Source organism: Archocentrus centrarchus, chromosome 7 (genome assembly GCF_007364275.1).
Source record: "Archocentrus centrarchus isolate MPI-CPG fArcCen1 chromosome 7, fArcCen1, whole genome shotgun sequence".
NCBI classification, from domain to species: Eukaryota; Metazoa; Chordata; class Actinopteri; order Cichliformes; family Cichlidae; genus Archocentrus; species Archocentrus centrarchus.
This window is the reverse complement of record NC_044352.1, coordinates 10,177,129-10,191,233: the sequence shown is the minus strand read 5'-3', so window position 1 is coordinate 10,191,233 and position 14,105 is coordinate 10,177,129. Positions and strand designations below refer to the sequence as shown.

The following is a 14,105-nucleotide window of genomic DNA, read 5'->3' as shown; positions in this document are numbered from 1 at the left end:
TTTGTAACACGAAGTCAATCTCTAAGTCATATAAAAACATATTTACAAATGCTCTACATGGCAGGAGTATGAATGCACTAGCTGTCCAAAAAGCTCAGCCCTTCATTTCTGACATGAACACATTTTACAATGAAAAGAAAAGCCTGTGTCTTACAGGGATGTTTAACATGCGAGCATAATGAAGACCAACTGTACAGGTGTGTGTTTGAGTTGCTGTCTTCACAGTGTCGGGTTTTTACTCTTTGGGTGGTTGGTTTGCTGCATTAGCCCGAAGAACAGCTCCTGGACTTGGGTACGGGCGCTGCTGGAAGAGAGGCCCTGCTGCTGTTGTGTCTGCACCTGTTTTTGCTTCATTACGTTTGGGCAGCCCACTCGACCACGACCCCCTGTAAACATGAACAAGTCTGCGTTTTTAACCAGCTCCATATGCCTTCTGTGGCTGAGAAGGGTTCAGTCAAGCCTGAGAAACAACCCTGATCAAATCACTATGACAATCTCGGCTTGGTCTCGGAGAGAGGACTTGTTGGTAACACCCTGGAGGTGTAGATTTTAAATAGACCTTTTCACAACAGACATTTTGACTTGCGGTGGCAAGAAAACCGTTAGCAAGGGAAATTTAATTAATGATGGCTTTGTTGTATTTAGAGCTACAATAAGATAAGGCAGACTGCACATACATAGATCATGGAGTTAGCATACTTACATTGTATGCAGCCATTTAAAAAAAAAAAGTTATTTTTTTTACACCTGTGTTTTTTCTGCCACAACAGACCCAACTGCCTGCTGTAAAAAAAAAAAAATGTATATGGCCCATTTTCACCCTGCGAGGGCTCAGAGCTGTCACACTGTCAAATCATCAAGTGCATGAGGGCTCTCTGCATTTCTGCAGACTTTGCTGGAGGGAATAACATTGTGAACAGCACTGTGACATTAAACATGGGGTGCGGTGCAATAGTCAATTTTGCTACAGAAGGTTGCTGAGTGAAGTGACCCAAAGGTGTGTGGCAGCTGCAATAAAAACTGGTTGAATTCTCTAAATACTCAAGAAAAGGTTCTATAATCCTGTATTTATTTCCCTCTTTAGCAGAGCATCCTTTATGAAAATAATCATCAAAACTGAGCATAGTTCACCACAGTTCACCTTATGAATATTATGTTGTTGTAATAAAATCTCTCTGAAATGCTGCCTTGCATGAAATGTAGATTCATGTGTGCTCTCTAAATCAAGATGAATCCAAGCGCATTTTAAGGTTGCTGTAGTTCAGTTTGTATTAGTGATGGGAGGATAGATGGATAAATTTTACTATAAGTCAGCTGAGTGGTGATGGATGGAGGGAATTTTAATTTGGTCATAGAAATCCTAAACAAGGAGTAGGAAACCAGTTACACTGAAAGATCAATTTCAACAACCCCTATGGAAAACACATCAAATGAACAGTTTACCCTGCCCAGGATAGGGTTACAGGGGGCCCCACCCTGGAGCCAGGCCTGGGGAAGGCGCTCGAAGGAGAGTGTCTGGTGGCTGGGGGGCCTGCCCTCCTGTAGGCCCACCACCTGCAAGAGGCGTCGTAGGGGTCGGGTTCAATGTGTGTCGGGCGGAGGTCCTGATCCCCAGCTATAAAGACTGGCTGTCAGGACATGGAAAGTCACCTCTCTGGTGGGGAAGTAGCCTGAGCTAATGCGTGAGGTTGAGAGGTAACGACTAGATATAGTTCCGCTCATCTCAACACATGGCCTGGGCTCTGGAAAAAGTCTCCTGGAGAGGGGCTGGACTCTGTTCCCATCTGGAGTTGCTTGCGGTGAGCTGGTGTCAGAATTCTTGTATCTTCCTGGCTTACTGCCTGTACGTTGGAGTTTTCACCAGTGGACAAGAGGGTTGCTAACCTGTACCTTTAGGCCATGGAACAGATCCTGACTGTTTCTGCCCTGACTGGGCAGGGTGCTCCGTCTGGTGACTCCATCATCTTACTGGGAGACTTCAACACTCACTTGGACAATGACAGTGAGGTGTGATTGAGAGGAATCGCCTGCCTGATCCTGAGTGGTGTTTTGTTCTGTGCTAACCACAGTTTGTCCATTACGAATACTGTGTTCGAACAGAAGTGCCACGTCCAAGTGCACGTGGCACCAGTTTGCAGGTTGATGAACAATTTTGTAATCGTATCATCAACTCTGCAGCCGTATGTTCTGGACACTCGGGTGAAGAGAGGACCTGAGCTGTCAACTGATCACCACCTGGTGGTGAGCTGGGTCAGGTGGCAGGGGAGGATGCTGAACAGACCTGACACACCTAAACATATAGTGAGAGTGTCCTGGAAATGCCTGGCAGAGGCCCCAGTCTGTGAGATCTTCAACTCTGAGGACATTGAGTCTGAATGAACCATGTTCCACACCTCCACTGTTGAGGCTGCTGCTCAGAGCTGCAGCTGAACAGTGGTTGGTGCCACTCCTCATCCTCCCCGGTAAGGTCTATGCCAGGGTACTGGAAAGGAAGGTCCATCCATCAGTCGAACCTCAGACTAACGGACAGAACAGAATTAGCACCTCTAAGTCTGAACCCACGGTCCTTAGTCGGACAAGGAACGCCACGGTGTCCCCCTGGATAAGCTGGAGGAGGTCTGGGCTCAGCTGCTTAGGGGCAACCCAGCCCCAGATAAGTGGAAGAAAATGGATTGTTATTATTTATATAACCTACATGAAACAACAAGGCAAGAAAAAGCTGGGGTAAAGTAAGATGCACGTTTTGTAGTCATTCTCTGCGCACCATGCTTCTCTTTTCCAAAGTCCTCATAAATTCTCCTTCACACCTTTCTTTTCAGACCTCATGATGTTTGTCACTGAGGAAAATGGAAGTAGGAAGTAATTTTTTGGACTATTCATCTGTATCCTCTGTGGTACCAGAGGATAGGAAAAAATGGTGGACAAAGGAGGAGCTACCACCTCCAAAGTTACATGAAATTACAGGAATGCTGCACATGCTTTAGTACACACTAGTTTATTCCTTAAACTGTGATTAAAATTTATCCCTATGTTAATGTTTTGACAAAATCTACTTCAAAAGTTACCTCTGGTCTTCTCTGTAAGGTAAGAGCCTAGATGATTTTCACACTTAGTACCTTAAGTGCACATAGTAAGAAACAGATTTTAGCTGCACTGGGGTAATGTCACGTGATATGCAACAAAGTGCTGTTGTGTTCATACCATTTTGAACTAACACACTCAAATACTACAGCTGTGCTGTCTGAGGGTTTATTGCTTAGACATTAGTGTGGACCTTGAGAATGGGCATCATGATGCATCATGGGAATTAATCTAGTCTGTCTCTCACAAGTCTCCGAACTTTCTACAAGTGCAACACTATGCTTCTGGCAAAATAGGAGCACCAGAGAGCTACTTATATATAGCTTATATCGAGGTGACTATTGGAACTGTACCTTGGGGCATCAGAGTAAGCACTTGGATCCATCGGGTCCATCTCGTCATCTTTTCTACCTGTAAAGAAATGAAACTTTCAATAATCAGTCACGTAAAACGGTTCTACGCAAAAACGTACAGATGATTCAGATGTAAACGTTACCTTTTTTGCTTCGGCTATACGGTGCCACATCTTCTCTCCTCTGCTTTCTTCTGTCTCTGTCCCTCCCGTCATCACGCTCTCTGTCTCTGTCTCTGTCCCTGTCCCTTTCCCTTTCCCTTTCCCGATCTCGATCCCTTTCCCGATCTCGATCTCTGTGTCGTTCTCTCTCTCTGTCTGGTTTCTCAACCTGCCTCTCGCCTCTTTCATCTCCTCCCTCTGCTAAAAACACAATTTAAGACAAGGATCACAAAATCAACAATCTAGTCTAAGGTTATACATACAAGGTATAACAAACATCTACTGTAAGAGGACTGAAACTGTGATCATCAGTGCCTCATAAAAACATTACATTATGGAGGCTTAATAAATGCATACCTCTTATTTTCTTGGCAGGTTTTGTTATCACAGCAGATGGGTCATTTGGGGATAACCAGGCAACCATTTCTGTCTCGACATTCCAGTAATAAGGAAGACCACTGTGTAAGGAAAATAAAATAAAACAAATATATGTGACCAATCACTGGACTCTAGTGATTAATAATAAAACCTTGAAATTCATTAAACAAATATTTCGCTACTGTATTTAAGTAAAATTTTCAGGTATCTGTACTGTAGTATTTATTTTTCTGACTTTTTCCTTTAGCCCCTGCAATACTTCCTCAAATATCTGTACTTTTGACTCCTGACACTTTTAAAACAGGCTCATTGTCAGGTTCCACTCTCTTCCACTGCATGTCTTTTGTCCTGTCTTCCTCCACTTACTACCAACTGGTCGCAGCAGATGACTGCCCCTCCTTAAGCCTGGACCTGCCAGAGGATTCTTCCTGTTAAAAGGGGGGGGGTTCCTTCCTACGGTTGCCAAGTGCTTGCTCATAGGGGGTCCTCTTATTGTTCGGGTTTTATCTCTATTATTCTAGGCTCTTTACATTACAATATAAAGTGACCTGAGTTGTGATTTGGCGCTATATTCATAAAACTGAATTGAACTGAACTGAATTTAAGCTGCTGATGCTTAGATTAATTCACTGAATTCAACCTTTATACTCAATCTTAGGGTTCCCCCACCTGCCAAATCCCACTTTAACCCCTGATTATACTCCTGGTTAGGTGTGGAGGCAAAGTTAAAAAAGTTTGTATTCCCATGTCTATTATTACTTTATATTGCTTACTATATTAATCTAGCAAGAGGTTCAGTTAGCTTTGCACAAAAATAGCTGGAAGAAATGTCCTTCAAAGAGAGCCTGTACTTTTTCACTTTTACTTGAGTAAAGAAGTTGAATCAGTACTTCAACTTTTACCAGAGAATTTTCTGTACTTCTACTTAAGTAAAGAATGCCTGTACTTTTGCCACCGCTGATATTGTATTGTATTATAGTATATCAAGTATACGTACCAAGCAGGGTCAAACACTTTATACCAGTTTGGTGGTAGATTCTCAAGTCTGGTGGCTTCATAATCTACATTGTTGTCATCGTAATCTTCAGCAATAATCTCCTCATCTGCCTCTGGATGAATTGAGGGGAAAAAGGTTGTTACAAAGAAATGAAACATAACGAAAAAGCCACAAAGCATAGAGCTCAAGTCTGTTTCACTACCTTGTTCTGTTGGTTTAACAATTCCTCTCTTGGCCAATCGGGCCAGCAGTGCTGGAGGTAAAGGCATCCTGAAACACAGAGGAGTCCATGCAAAGCACTTGTAGGACAAAGAGGCTCATAACACATTGTTACACAGTAACAAAGTCTTATAACTGTCAAAAATCGGGTAATATCAAATGTATCACTTTATTTCCAATAATATGTACTCTTTGACAAATGAAAACATTGAGCAGCTCATCATTTAGACACAAACAACTGATTCACACGTGGCCATAAAGTAAAATGTACATAATTAACACCATTATATAGTCCTGTGATGTTTAATTCAAGCACATTTGTATGTTTCAGTACTCACATGGGCTAACCCACATAATATAAACACAAAGTCTGGTAATTATTTTTGTCATCATTATATTTAATTCTTTTGGTCCACCATTCTTGTTACACTTTATAGGCTTGGAAAACACTTGGCTTTGAAACAGCTCCCATTATGATCTGAAACTTTGTTTTTCTAATTTTGAGGACATTTCTTGTTTTCTGATAAGTAATTCTTTTATCAACAACAGCTTTACCGCTGCTCAGGAACCCAAATTCTGCAACAGACTCGTCATCTGTGTAGACTATCATTTCCTGCAAAATATTATAGCTGGCTGCTTTAATGTCACAATGGTGTTCATGAATTGCAGTTTAAGCATGCATGCTGGTGGGTCTGAATATCCCACTAAACTCCTGAACTGTCATGGCTGTCATGCCTAAATTTTTGAGCTATTCTGTTATTGTTTTTCACAGCTTGCATCATATACAGAAGTTTTCCGCACATAATCCTCCGCCTCCATAATCCTAATCAGTTTTTGTTTTTTTGTTTTGTTTTGTTTTTTTATGTTAGATGGCCACCATTTTGGTACCTTAAGTAACCTTCTTCAGGTACTGGTGAGGGTCACTCAAAAATAACAGAGAAGGTTAAAAAAAGATAGAGAAAAGTTGAAGGAAAGTTACCAAAATCAGGGGAAATTAGATTTTTTTTTTCATTTTGTAAAAATGCAAGGAAAATGAACACTTTCCCATTAAAATGTGCATTTAAATAACATTTGGGAAACCATGTGTGGCCAAAATATCTAAAACAGAAAGTCTGTTTTCAGCTCTGAAGCTAAGGAGCAGGTTTTTTTGTGCAGGACACATACAAAGAAAGAATCACAAAAACGTTTCAATTAAGATTGCTACACTGAGAGAAAAAAGCATTTGTTGATGATAAGCTGATGACTTTAACAGGCTTTTTTTTTTTAACGTATTTTTCTTTTCAAGAAAATCCAAATGAGATGATGGAGAGTTATAATGTAATAACCCCTGTCAATGTACAGCTGACAGTTTTTGCTTGTTTTTAGATTAAGTATCACATACAATAATAGGTTTTTGTTTTACTGGTCAGCGGTTGAGTTTTTGCTCAAAATGTGAATATTTTCTTAATGCCTGAGAGCTCTGTTGCTAATGGCGTTGTGAACATACTGGAAAAGGCAATAATACTGGAAAAGGCAAAGCACAGCAACACGGTGCCCCTGACTACAGGTGAAATCCTTCCTAGCTCCTCAACTTATCTTTTTTTATTATGAAATAGTTCTTGCCATGTACAATAGGAGATATTTCAATTAACGAGAAACTAACACGCTTGCGGTGCCTCCGTGGCTGCAGCTCAAAAATTAAAGCAATAAACACAACTATGCGTCTGAAAAACACTTAGATCACAAAAACACTATTATTACATTTGTTTGAAGAGATTAACTAACAAAAAATAATTAAATTCTTACCTGTATTTAAGAAAATTACCCTTTTGATCGTCGAGCAGCTCTAACGATACCGCTTCCCAAAACAGCACACAAGGGGGGCGCTTAATGATGATGTCACTACGCCCGCTTGAAGACGACAACAAACATGGAGGAGTATGCCCGTGAACCTTGGTAAGATTAGATTTTAAGCGTTTGTTCTTCCTTCAGAACTAATTAAGCTTGCCCCGAGTGTTGACCTTTTAATGTCATATTCAGTTTCGACGTGAGAGTGAGCAGAAAGGGTCTTTGTGCTGTACTGCTGGCCTGTTAAAGGGATGTTAAAAGATGAAGCCGCTATCAGGGGGCGCCCTCTGCACATACAATAAGCTGTTAGAGTAACCTTTACCTGAAAATGACGCTGTTTTTAAGTGACAGATGGAGTCAGGATAAAAAATGAAGAATATGTCAGGGTGGTTTTATGTCAAAATGTGGTTCTAAATAGGCAATGCATGAATTTTTATTTATGACGCACGTTTGGTTGACAGGTTAAAAACACAAATACCCTACAAGTCAAGTTTAAATGACACCGTTCAAAAGAGCAGAGGAAAGAATTCAACTATCAGACACTTTATTAGCTACACTTGTTCAACTGCTCGTTAATGTAAATCAGCCAATGACATGACAGCAACTGCAAAAATCCAAATATTTTAGGGACTTGAAGCATGAGTCATTCTATGTTAACTTGAGCTGCACTCCTCAGAGTGTATATTCATAGAGCCATAGGACCAGATATTTACCCTAAAAAAATAGTAGTTTTCTAGATAATGTGATTTTAAAATGGTCCCTCAAAAAAGCTGCTAGAAAACATGTAAACACACCCCTACCTTCATTCCTTGAATGCTTTTTTTTTTTTTTTTTTTTTTTTAGACAACTAGCAGGGATCTGAAAATTTGCATACACCCTTTAAAGAGCAGATCTTTCCCTTGAATTTTTTTTCAGGCAAATCTGAGATGTTAAGGGAAAGGCTTTTGATATTTGTCAAAAAGCTAAAAGGCGCTTTATTCTATCTTTGTCTATTCTTCGTGATGTAATGTATCAGTCTTGTTGACACTATAAACAAGATAAGTATTGATGGTGTCAGTACTCACATGTATTTCTTATAATATTGTTTAGCTCATATTAAATTTATGAATTCAAGCAATGATGTAAACAAAAGAAAAACATCAGTTGCAGGGCCAAGACTGTGACGTTGATGAAAGTACACTATATCCTATCCTATTCTGTCCTGCATCCTATCTAGTCTGCATGCCTAGTTGCTTGATTTTATACAGCTGTGGATTGGAAAACCTGAATTCGGTAATTTGGATGGGTGAGTGAATACTTTTGGCAATATAGTGTAAATCTGTCATATGCATGCAGGGGTCTTAAAAGAATCCTTGGCTATGATATGACTTTATTTGTCAGTTGTAGTTTACAGTAATGCTGTAAAAGATCCAGTATTTAAACACTCTTGTCTCAAACATGATAAACAATAGCAGTTATTCTCACTACACCACATGTTCAGTTATGATATCTGATGTGCTTTATGATAAAGATCATCAGAGGTGACTATGTAGTTACTTTTGTTCCTTTCAAGGAACGAGTTCTTTGTGTTTTCTTCACTTTTTTTCTCAACCAAAACTTTGCACAAATGGTCTTTCCAGATAGCATCTGCACTGTTTATATGTGCTGAAGGTGTCCCCATTGTCAGTTTTCCTGTCACATAGATATCCATTTCTCTCTTAATGCAGCCCCTGGAGGATAGTGGATGACTGTGGAGGTGCTTTCACAATGGGTGCAATTGGAGGAGGAGTGTTCCAGGCAGTCAAGGGCTTTCGAAATGCCCCTGCTGTGAGTTCAAAACACAGTTTGTTCTCTGGCTCATCAGGTTTTTAAAGGCAGAATTCAACTGTGCTCTAATATTTCAGGGTGTCGGACACAGACTGAAAGGGAGTGCAAAAGCAGTGAGAGTTAGAGCTCCACAGATTGGAGGTGAGGAGGTCCTGTTTTGTTACACATTCCAGTTGGTAATACACCTTTTTTTGTGTATATAAAAATCTTTAGGTACAACTAGGTTCATACAAGTAGCCGAAGTCTGGTTACTTCACATGTTATTAATGGTTTTTTAAAAATATTTGTCTAAAACCATAATGTATACATTTAGACTGACTTTCACTCACTGGATTGTATGTGCAGGTAGCTTTGCTGTATGGGGAGGGCTCTTTTCCACAATCGACTGTGGTTTGGTTCGCCTGAGAGGGAAAGAGGATCCTTGGAACTCCATAACCAGTGGTGCTCTGACTGGGGCCATCCTGGCAGCACGCAGTAAGAAGGAACGCAATAGCTCACATGTGCAAAACACCACCTCTCTGTGTCAGTAAATACAAACCCAGTTCTGAAAAGTTTGGGACCCTGTGTAAAATGTAAGAAAAAAAGAGAATTCAATTATTTGCAAATCTCATAAACCCATATTTTATTAATAATAGAACATAGAAAATATATCAAATGTTTAAATTGAGAAAATGTACCATTTTAAGAAAAATCTTACCTCATTTTGAATTTGATGACAGCAGGAGGAACATTTTGCAGTAAATCAGGTTAGCTGGGAATAGGTTAATAACATGACTGGGTATAAAAAGAGCATCTTAGAGAGACAGAGTTTCTCAGAAGTAAAGATGGGCAGAGGTTCACCAGTCTGCCAAAAAAAAAAAAAAACTGCATCTACAAATTGTGGAACAATTTCAGAATATTGTTCTTCAGTGTAAAATATTAAAGACTGTGAATATCTCACCAGCATTTCCAGAAATCACATTTCACCGTGCCATTCACAAATGCAGGTTAAGAAGCAGCCATACATGAATAAAATCCAGATGAGGAGGAGCTAGAATCCTATATCAGACAAAAGTAGGACAACATCCCACTCCCAAAGGATCAGCAACTTGTCTTCTCAGTTCCCAGATGTGTATAAACTATTGTTAAAAGAAGAGGGAATGCTGCATAATGGTAAACATGGCCCTGTCCCAACTTTTTTGAGACATGTTGCTGCTATTAAATTCAGAATGGCCCTATTTTGTTCTTAAAATTGCACATTTTTTTCAGTTTAAACATTTTTCTGTGTTCTACTATGAATTAAAATATGGGTTTATGAGATTTGCAAATAATTGCATTCTGTTTTTTTTTTTTTAAACCTGTCTTGTCTGGCAGGTTTTGCAAGCAGAATTATAATCTGAATGAATTATAATATGAATGAATGCTCTATAGATAGATGGATTCTCTATATGCATTCTGTTTTTATGTACATTTTACAGTGTCCCACCTTTCCTGGAATCGGGTTTCTACATTGGAATAATTAGTGTGATTCACTGAATATTGCATTTTTCTTCAGGTGGACCGTTAACAATGGTGGGCTCTGCAATGATGGGGGGAATTTTGCTTGCTCTCATTGAGGGTTTTGGTATTCTCCTAACAAGATACACAGCACAGCAGTTTCAGAACCGTAAGTGAAGTTAATTATGTTCAAGAAATAATAATTATAGCAGGCAGAACTAGTAGTTTACCAGTAGTTTAACACTATGTCACATGATTACATGCAAAACAAATTCAGAGTTTGCGCCTATAAAAAAGCAACTGTACAGGATTTAAATTTCCCCTTCTAGATTGTCTCCTTCTGCCATGATACACCACTCCCCGTGCTCAAACTACTTTTTGATTGCTCTCTGCTAGTCCCATTCTGAATTGCACATGCACATTTCTGCGTCATAGACCTCAAAAATCCGCAGAGTGCAAACATCCACTTCTTTCAAATTGACCCAAGGGTGATGTCAAGGATCATCAGTCAGAATGAGAAAAAGAAGCCTGAACAGCATTTTTCAGATGATTGTGCAGTGTACAAGCCCAAAGGCGGTGCATTAGGTCAGGAGCACGTGCTGATTGTTTTCTCCAACACTCACAAGGTTTTGCACCCTTAATTCATTCCCCCATTGTCAGAGTATCAACGTGGGGCTGTGTGTTACATTCCGAATGGTCTGATTTGGAGTAGATTATCCAAAATGTGATGTGTGCCGCTGTTCTCCTGCTTAAATGGTTTTGAAAACATGAGAGATTACAACTGTTACTCTATTCACCACATCTGACTCCCTGCTGTTTTTGTCTTCCCAAAAATGAAATTCAATTTGAAGGGTCACTGTTTTTGAGAAGATCCAGCGTTCATCCAGAATATCTAACAAAACTGCATGTATAAAACTAACTGTTCAGTTTATGAACGGGCAGTATCACATTTCTTTTTCTCAAGGGATTTCAAAATTTGTATAAATTTGGTGGAGATAAAGTTGTCTCTGGAGTTTGAAATTAAGGCGACTGGAGATCTTTAAAGTTTCTTAAAGATGGTTCACTTCTCATCTGAACTAAAGAGGCCTCTGTAATAAAATGTTATGGTCAGCAGTATCAAAAGCTGCACTGAGGTCCAACAGGACAAGAACAGAGATGAGTCCACTGTCAGAGGCCATAAGAAGATCATTTGTAACCTTCACTAATGCTGTTTCTGTACTGTGATGAATTCTGAAACCTGACTGAAACTCTTCAAATAAACCGTTCCTCTGCAGATGATCAGTTAGCTGTTTTACAACTACTCTTTCAAGGATTTTTGAGAGAAAAGGAAGGTTGGAGATTGGCCTATAATTAGCTAAGACAGCTGGGTCAGTGATGGCTTTTTAAGTAGCGGTTTAATTACAGCCAACTTGAAGGCCTGTGGTACATAGGCAACTAATAATGATAGATTGATAATATTTAAGATTGAAGCATCAATAAATGGAAATACTTTGAGCAGTCTAGTAGGAATTGGGTCTAATAAACATGTTGATGGTTTGGAGGAAGTAAGTTTTTTTTAGTTTATTGAAGTTAACTCTGAAAGATCAGTCAGAGAGTCTAAACGAATACCAGCAGTGCTGAAAGCAGCCGAACATGAAGATAAATCTTTGAGATGGTTATGAATCATTTTTTCTCTAATGTCTAAAATTTGATTTGTAAAGAAATCCATGAAGTCACTACTAGTTAACGTGAAAGGAATACTCGGCTCTGCAGAGCTCTGACTCTTTGTCAGCCTGGCTACAGTGCTGAAAACAAACCTGGGGTTGTTCTTATTTTCTTCAATTAGTGATGAATAGTAAGATGTCCTAGCTTTACGGAGGGCTTTTTTATAGAGCAACAAACTCTTTTTCCAGGCTAAATGAGCATCTTCTAATTTAGTGAGACGCCATTCCCTCTCCAGCTTTCGGGTTATCTGCTTTAACCTGCACGTTTGTGAATGATACCACGGAGTCAGGCACTTTGAAGTCAGGCAATTTGAAGCTTTCCTTTTCAGAGGAGCCACAGTATCCAAAGTCGTACGCAGTGAGGATGTAAAACTATTGAGGAGATAATCGACCTCACTGGGAGCAGAGTTTAGGTAGCTGCTCTGCACTTTGTTGGCACTGAAGAGCACAATAATGAAGGAATTACATCCTTAAACATAGTTACAGCACTTTCAGAAAGACTTCTGCTGTAATAAAACTTATTCCCCACTGCTGTGCAATCCATTAAAGTAAATGTTATTCAGTTTCTATGCCATATGTCAGGACAAGATCCAGAGTATGATTAAAGTGGTGGGTGGGCTCCTTAATATTTTGAGAGAAGCCAATTGATAATAGATTAAAAGCAGTGTTGAGGCTGTCATTTTCAGCATCTACATCTGTAATTATTTTTCTGAACTGAGCAAATCAGATTAAAAGTCTGAGAATCAGACAGAACCTCTGAGTAAAGGCCAGGTGGACGATAGATAATAACAAATAAAACAGGTTTTTGAATTTTCCAGTTAGGGTTTTCCCCAGAAAGTTTCCCAATTATCTCTAAAGCCCACGTCATTTTTTTGGACACCACTCAGACAGACAGCAGTTTAAGGAGAAAATTAACTTTGGTGTGTCGTCTTCTTTGATTTCTCCAGCAATTCCCTTTGCAGACGACCCTAGTCAGTTACCACTGAAGGATGGAGATCATCAACATCAGGGGTCAAAGGGGCAGTTTCAGTAGAGAAAGTTAAGGACTGAAGCCAGCTGTGGACAATCCAATGCTTAATGGGAGCACCACAACAGTAGCACCATCTACCAAGATGATCAAGAGTTGGAGATGCTGGTCCCTACAGGCGTGTCAAGTAGATGCCAATATATACCTCAGGGACAAATTAGTATTTCAGTTATTTATGAGTGAATGTTTGTTTATCATTCCTAATGTTTGTACCATCATTCAGTATTTTTAGTATTTCTAGTCATTTTGTTAAATGTGTAGTTCTAAAAACTGTATTAACTTGGTTATTGAACACAACTTGTGTCTATTAAAGGAATCCTTTTTTGCTTATTTATGTTCTTGCTGAGAGTTAAGGACATCAACACTACTCAAGAAACCAAATATGTTTTCTTCCAAAAAAAGCACTGCTTTATGCTTCCAAAGAGTTTATACCTTAGCATGCAGAGTTAATAAATAGTGAAGCGGGTATTTTAATGACTGAAAGTCAGAAATGCAAAATAAGAAAACTGTATATTTTTAAAGTCGTGCATTAGAAAGAGGCTTTCTGTGTATTTACATGAGATGTCACAGTCGGTGCAAAGGACTGATGAATTACACGTTTGTTTAAACTCAGCAAATCCATGCTTTGCAGTTTCTCTTGATAAATTATCTCAGTTTTTTGCAATCTTTGTTGAGTATCAGTTGTCAAGTCTGTTATGTGTGCACCATTTGTCACTTTAATTGCTGCTGTAAACAACAAAGCACTTTTTTAAAATTAAGTCTCTTCTCTCCTGAAATTAGCACCAGTGATCATATGATCAGTTGCAAACTGTCAGAAAATCTTGATACATTTACTGTGAACAAGGTTCATAAATATAATAAAGGTTCAAATGATCTTTAAAAATGTCATTGTTATTTTTTATGATCCTGCCTTCTTTTTTCAGATGGCTTGCAGTCTTGTGATTTACTGTTGACTTGCGCCCCCTGGCGCCGGTGTTCCGCTACTGCACTCAGTGGCTACCTCTGTCCGAGGTCCTGAAATATTGTGGGGGGTCCTAACTTGAATCTGCTTCCTTCATCTCCACGCAGTTTTCTTAA

General features: G+C 39.4%; 2 protein-coding genes across 3 annotated transcripts; one reads left to right on the top strand and one right to left on the bottom strand.

The window, feature by feature from the left end:
• Positions 1 to 2: 2 nt before the first annotated feature.
• Positions 3 to 7,056, bottom strand: pqbp1 (polyglutamine binding protein 1). 2 transcript variants are annotated; one of them, XM_030733488.1, is made up of 8 exons: positions 6,975 to 7,056; positions 5,173 to 5,240; positions 4,971 to 5,082; positions 3,953 to 4,053; positions 3,754 to 3,796; positions 3,578 to 3,669; positions 3,435 to 3,492; positions 3 to 386 (listed from the first exon to the last, which is right to left on the bottom strand). In XM_030733488.1, exons 2-8 carry the CDS (start codon positions 5,237 to 5,239, stop codon positions 236 to 238), a joined length of 624 nt encoding a protein of 207 aa, XP_030589348.1. In that variant the 5' UTR covers position 5,240; positions 6,975 to 7,056; the 3' UTR covers positions 3 to 235. The 2 variants fall into 2 exon arrangements, with proteins under 2 accessions (XP_030589348.1, XP_030589347.1); XM_030733487.1 differs by having other exon boundaries at positions 4 to 386; positions 3,578 to 3,796.
• Positions 7,026 to 13,885, top strand: LOC115782941 (translocase of inner mitochondrial membrane 17 homolog B (yeast)). The gene is made up of 6 exons (XM_030733490.1): positions 7,026 to 7,124; positions 8,723 to 8,822; positions 8,900 to 8,963; positions 9,168 to 9,296; positions 10,357 to 10,467; positions 12,949 to 13,885. The coding sequence occupies exons 1-6, from the start codon at positions 7,099 to 7,101 to the stop codon at positions 13,032 to 13,034; spliced, it is 516 nt and encodes a 171-aa protein (XP_030589350.1). The 5' UTR covers positions 7,026 to 7,098; the 3' UTR covers positions 13,035 to 13,885.
• The last annotated feature ends 220 nt before the right edge of the window (positions 13,886 to 14,105 follow it).

Coding starts and splice junctions, on each gene's coding strand:
- pqbp1 (XM_030733487.1), bottom strand. CDS start 5,239: ATGCCTTTACCTCCAGCACTGCTGGCCCGATTGGCCAAGAGAGGAATT. Junction 4,054..4,970: donor AAAGTGTTTGACCCTGCTTG/GTACGTATACTT, acceptor TTCCTTACACAG/TGGTCTTCCTTATTACTGGA. Junction 387..3,434: donor GCTTACTCTGATGCCCCAAG/GTACAGTTCCAA, acceptor TCATGTTTACAG/GGGGTCGTGGTCGAGTGGGC.
- LOC115782941 (XM_030733490.1), top strand. CDS start 7,099: ATGGAGGAGTATGCCCGTGAACCTTG. Junction 7,125..8,722: donor GAGTATGCCCGTGAACCTTG/GTAAGATTAGAT, acceptor CTCTTAATGCAG/CCCCTGGAGGATAGTGGATG. Junction 8,823..8,899: donor GCTTTCGAAATGCCCCTGCT/GTGAGTTCAAAA, acceptor CTAATATTTCAG/GGTGTCGGACACAGACTGAA.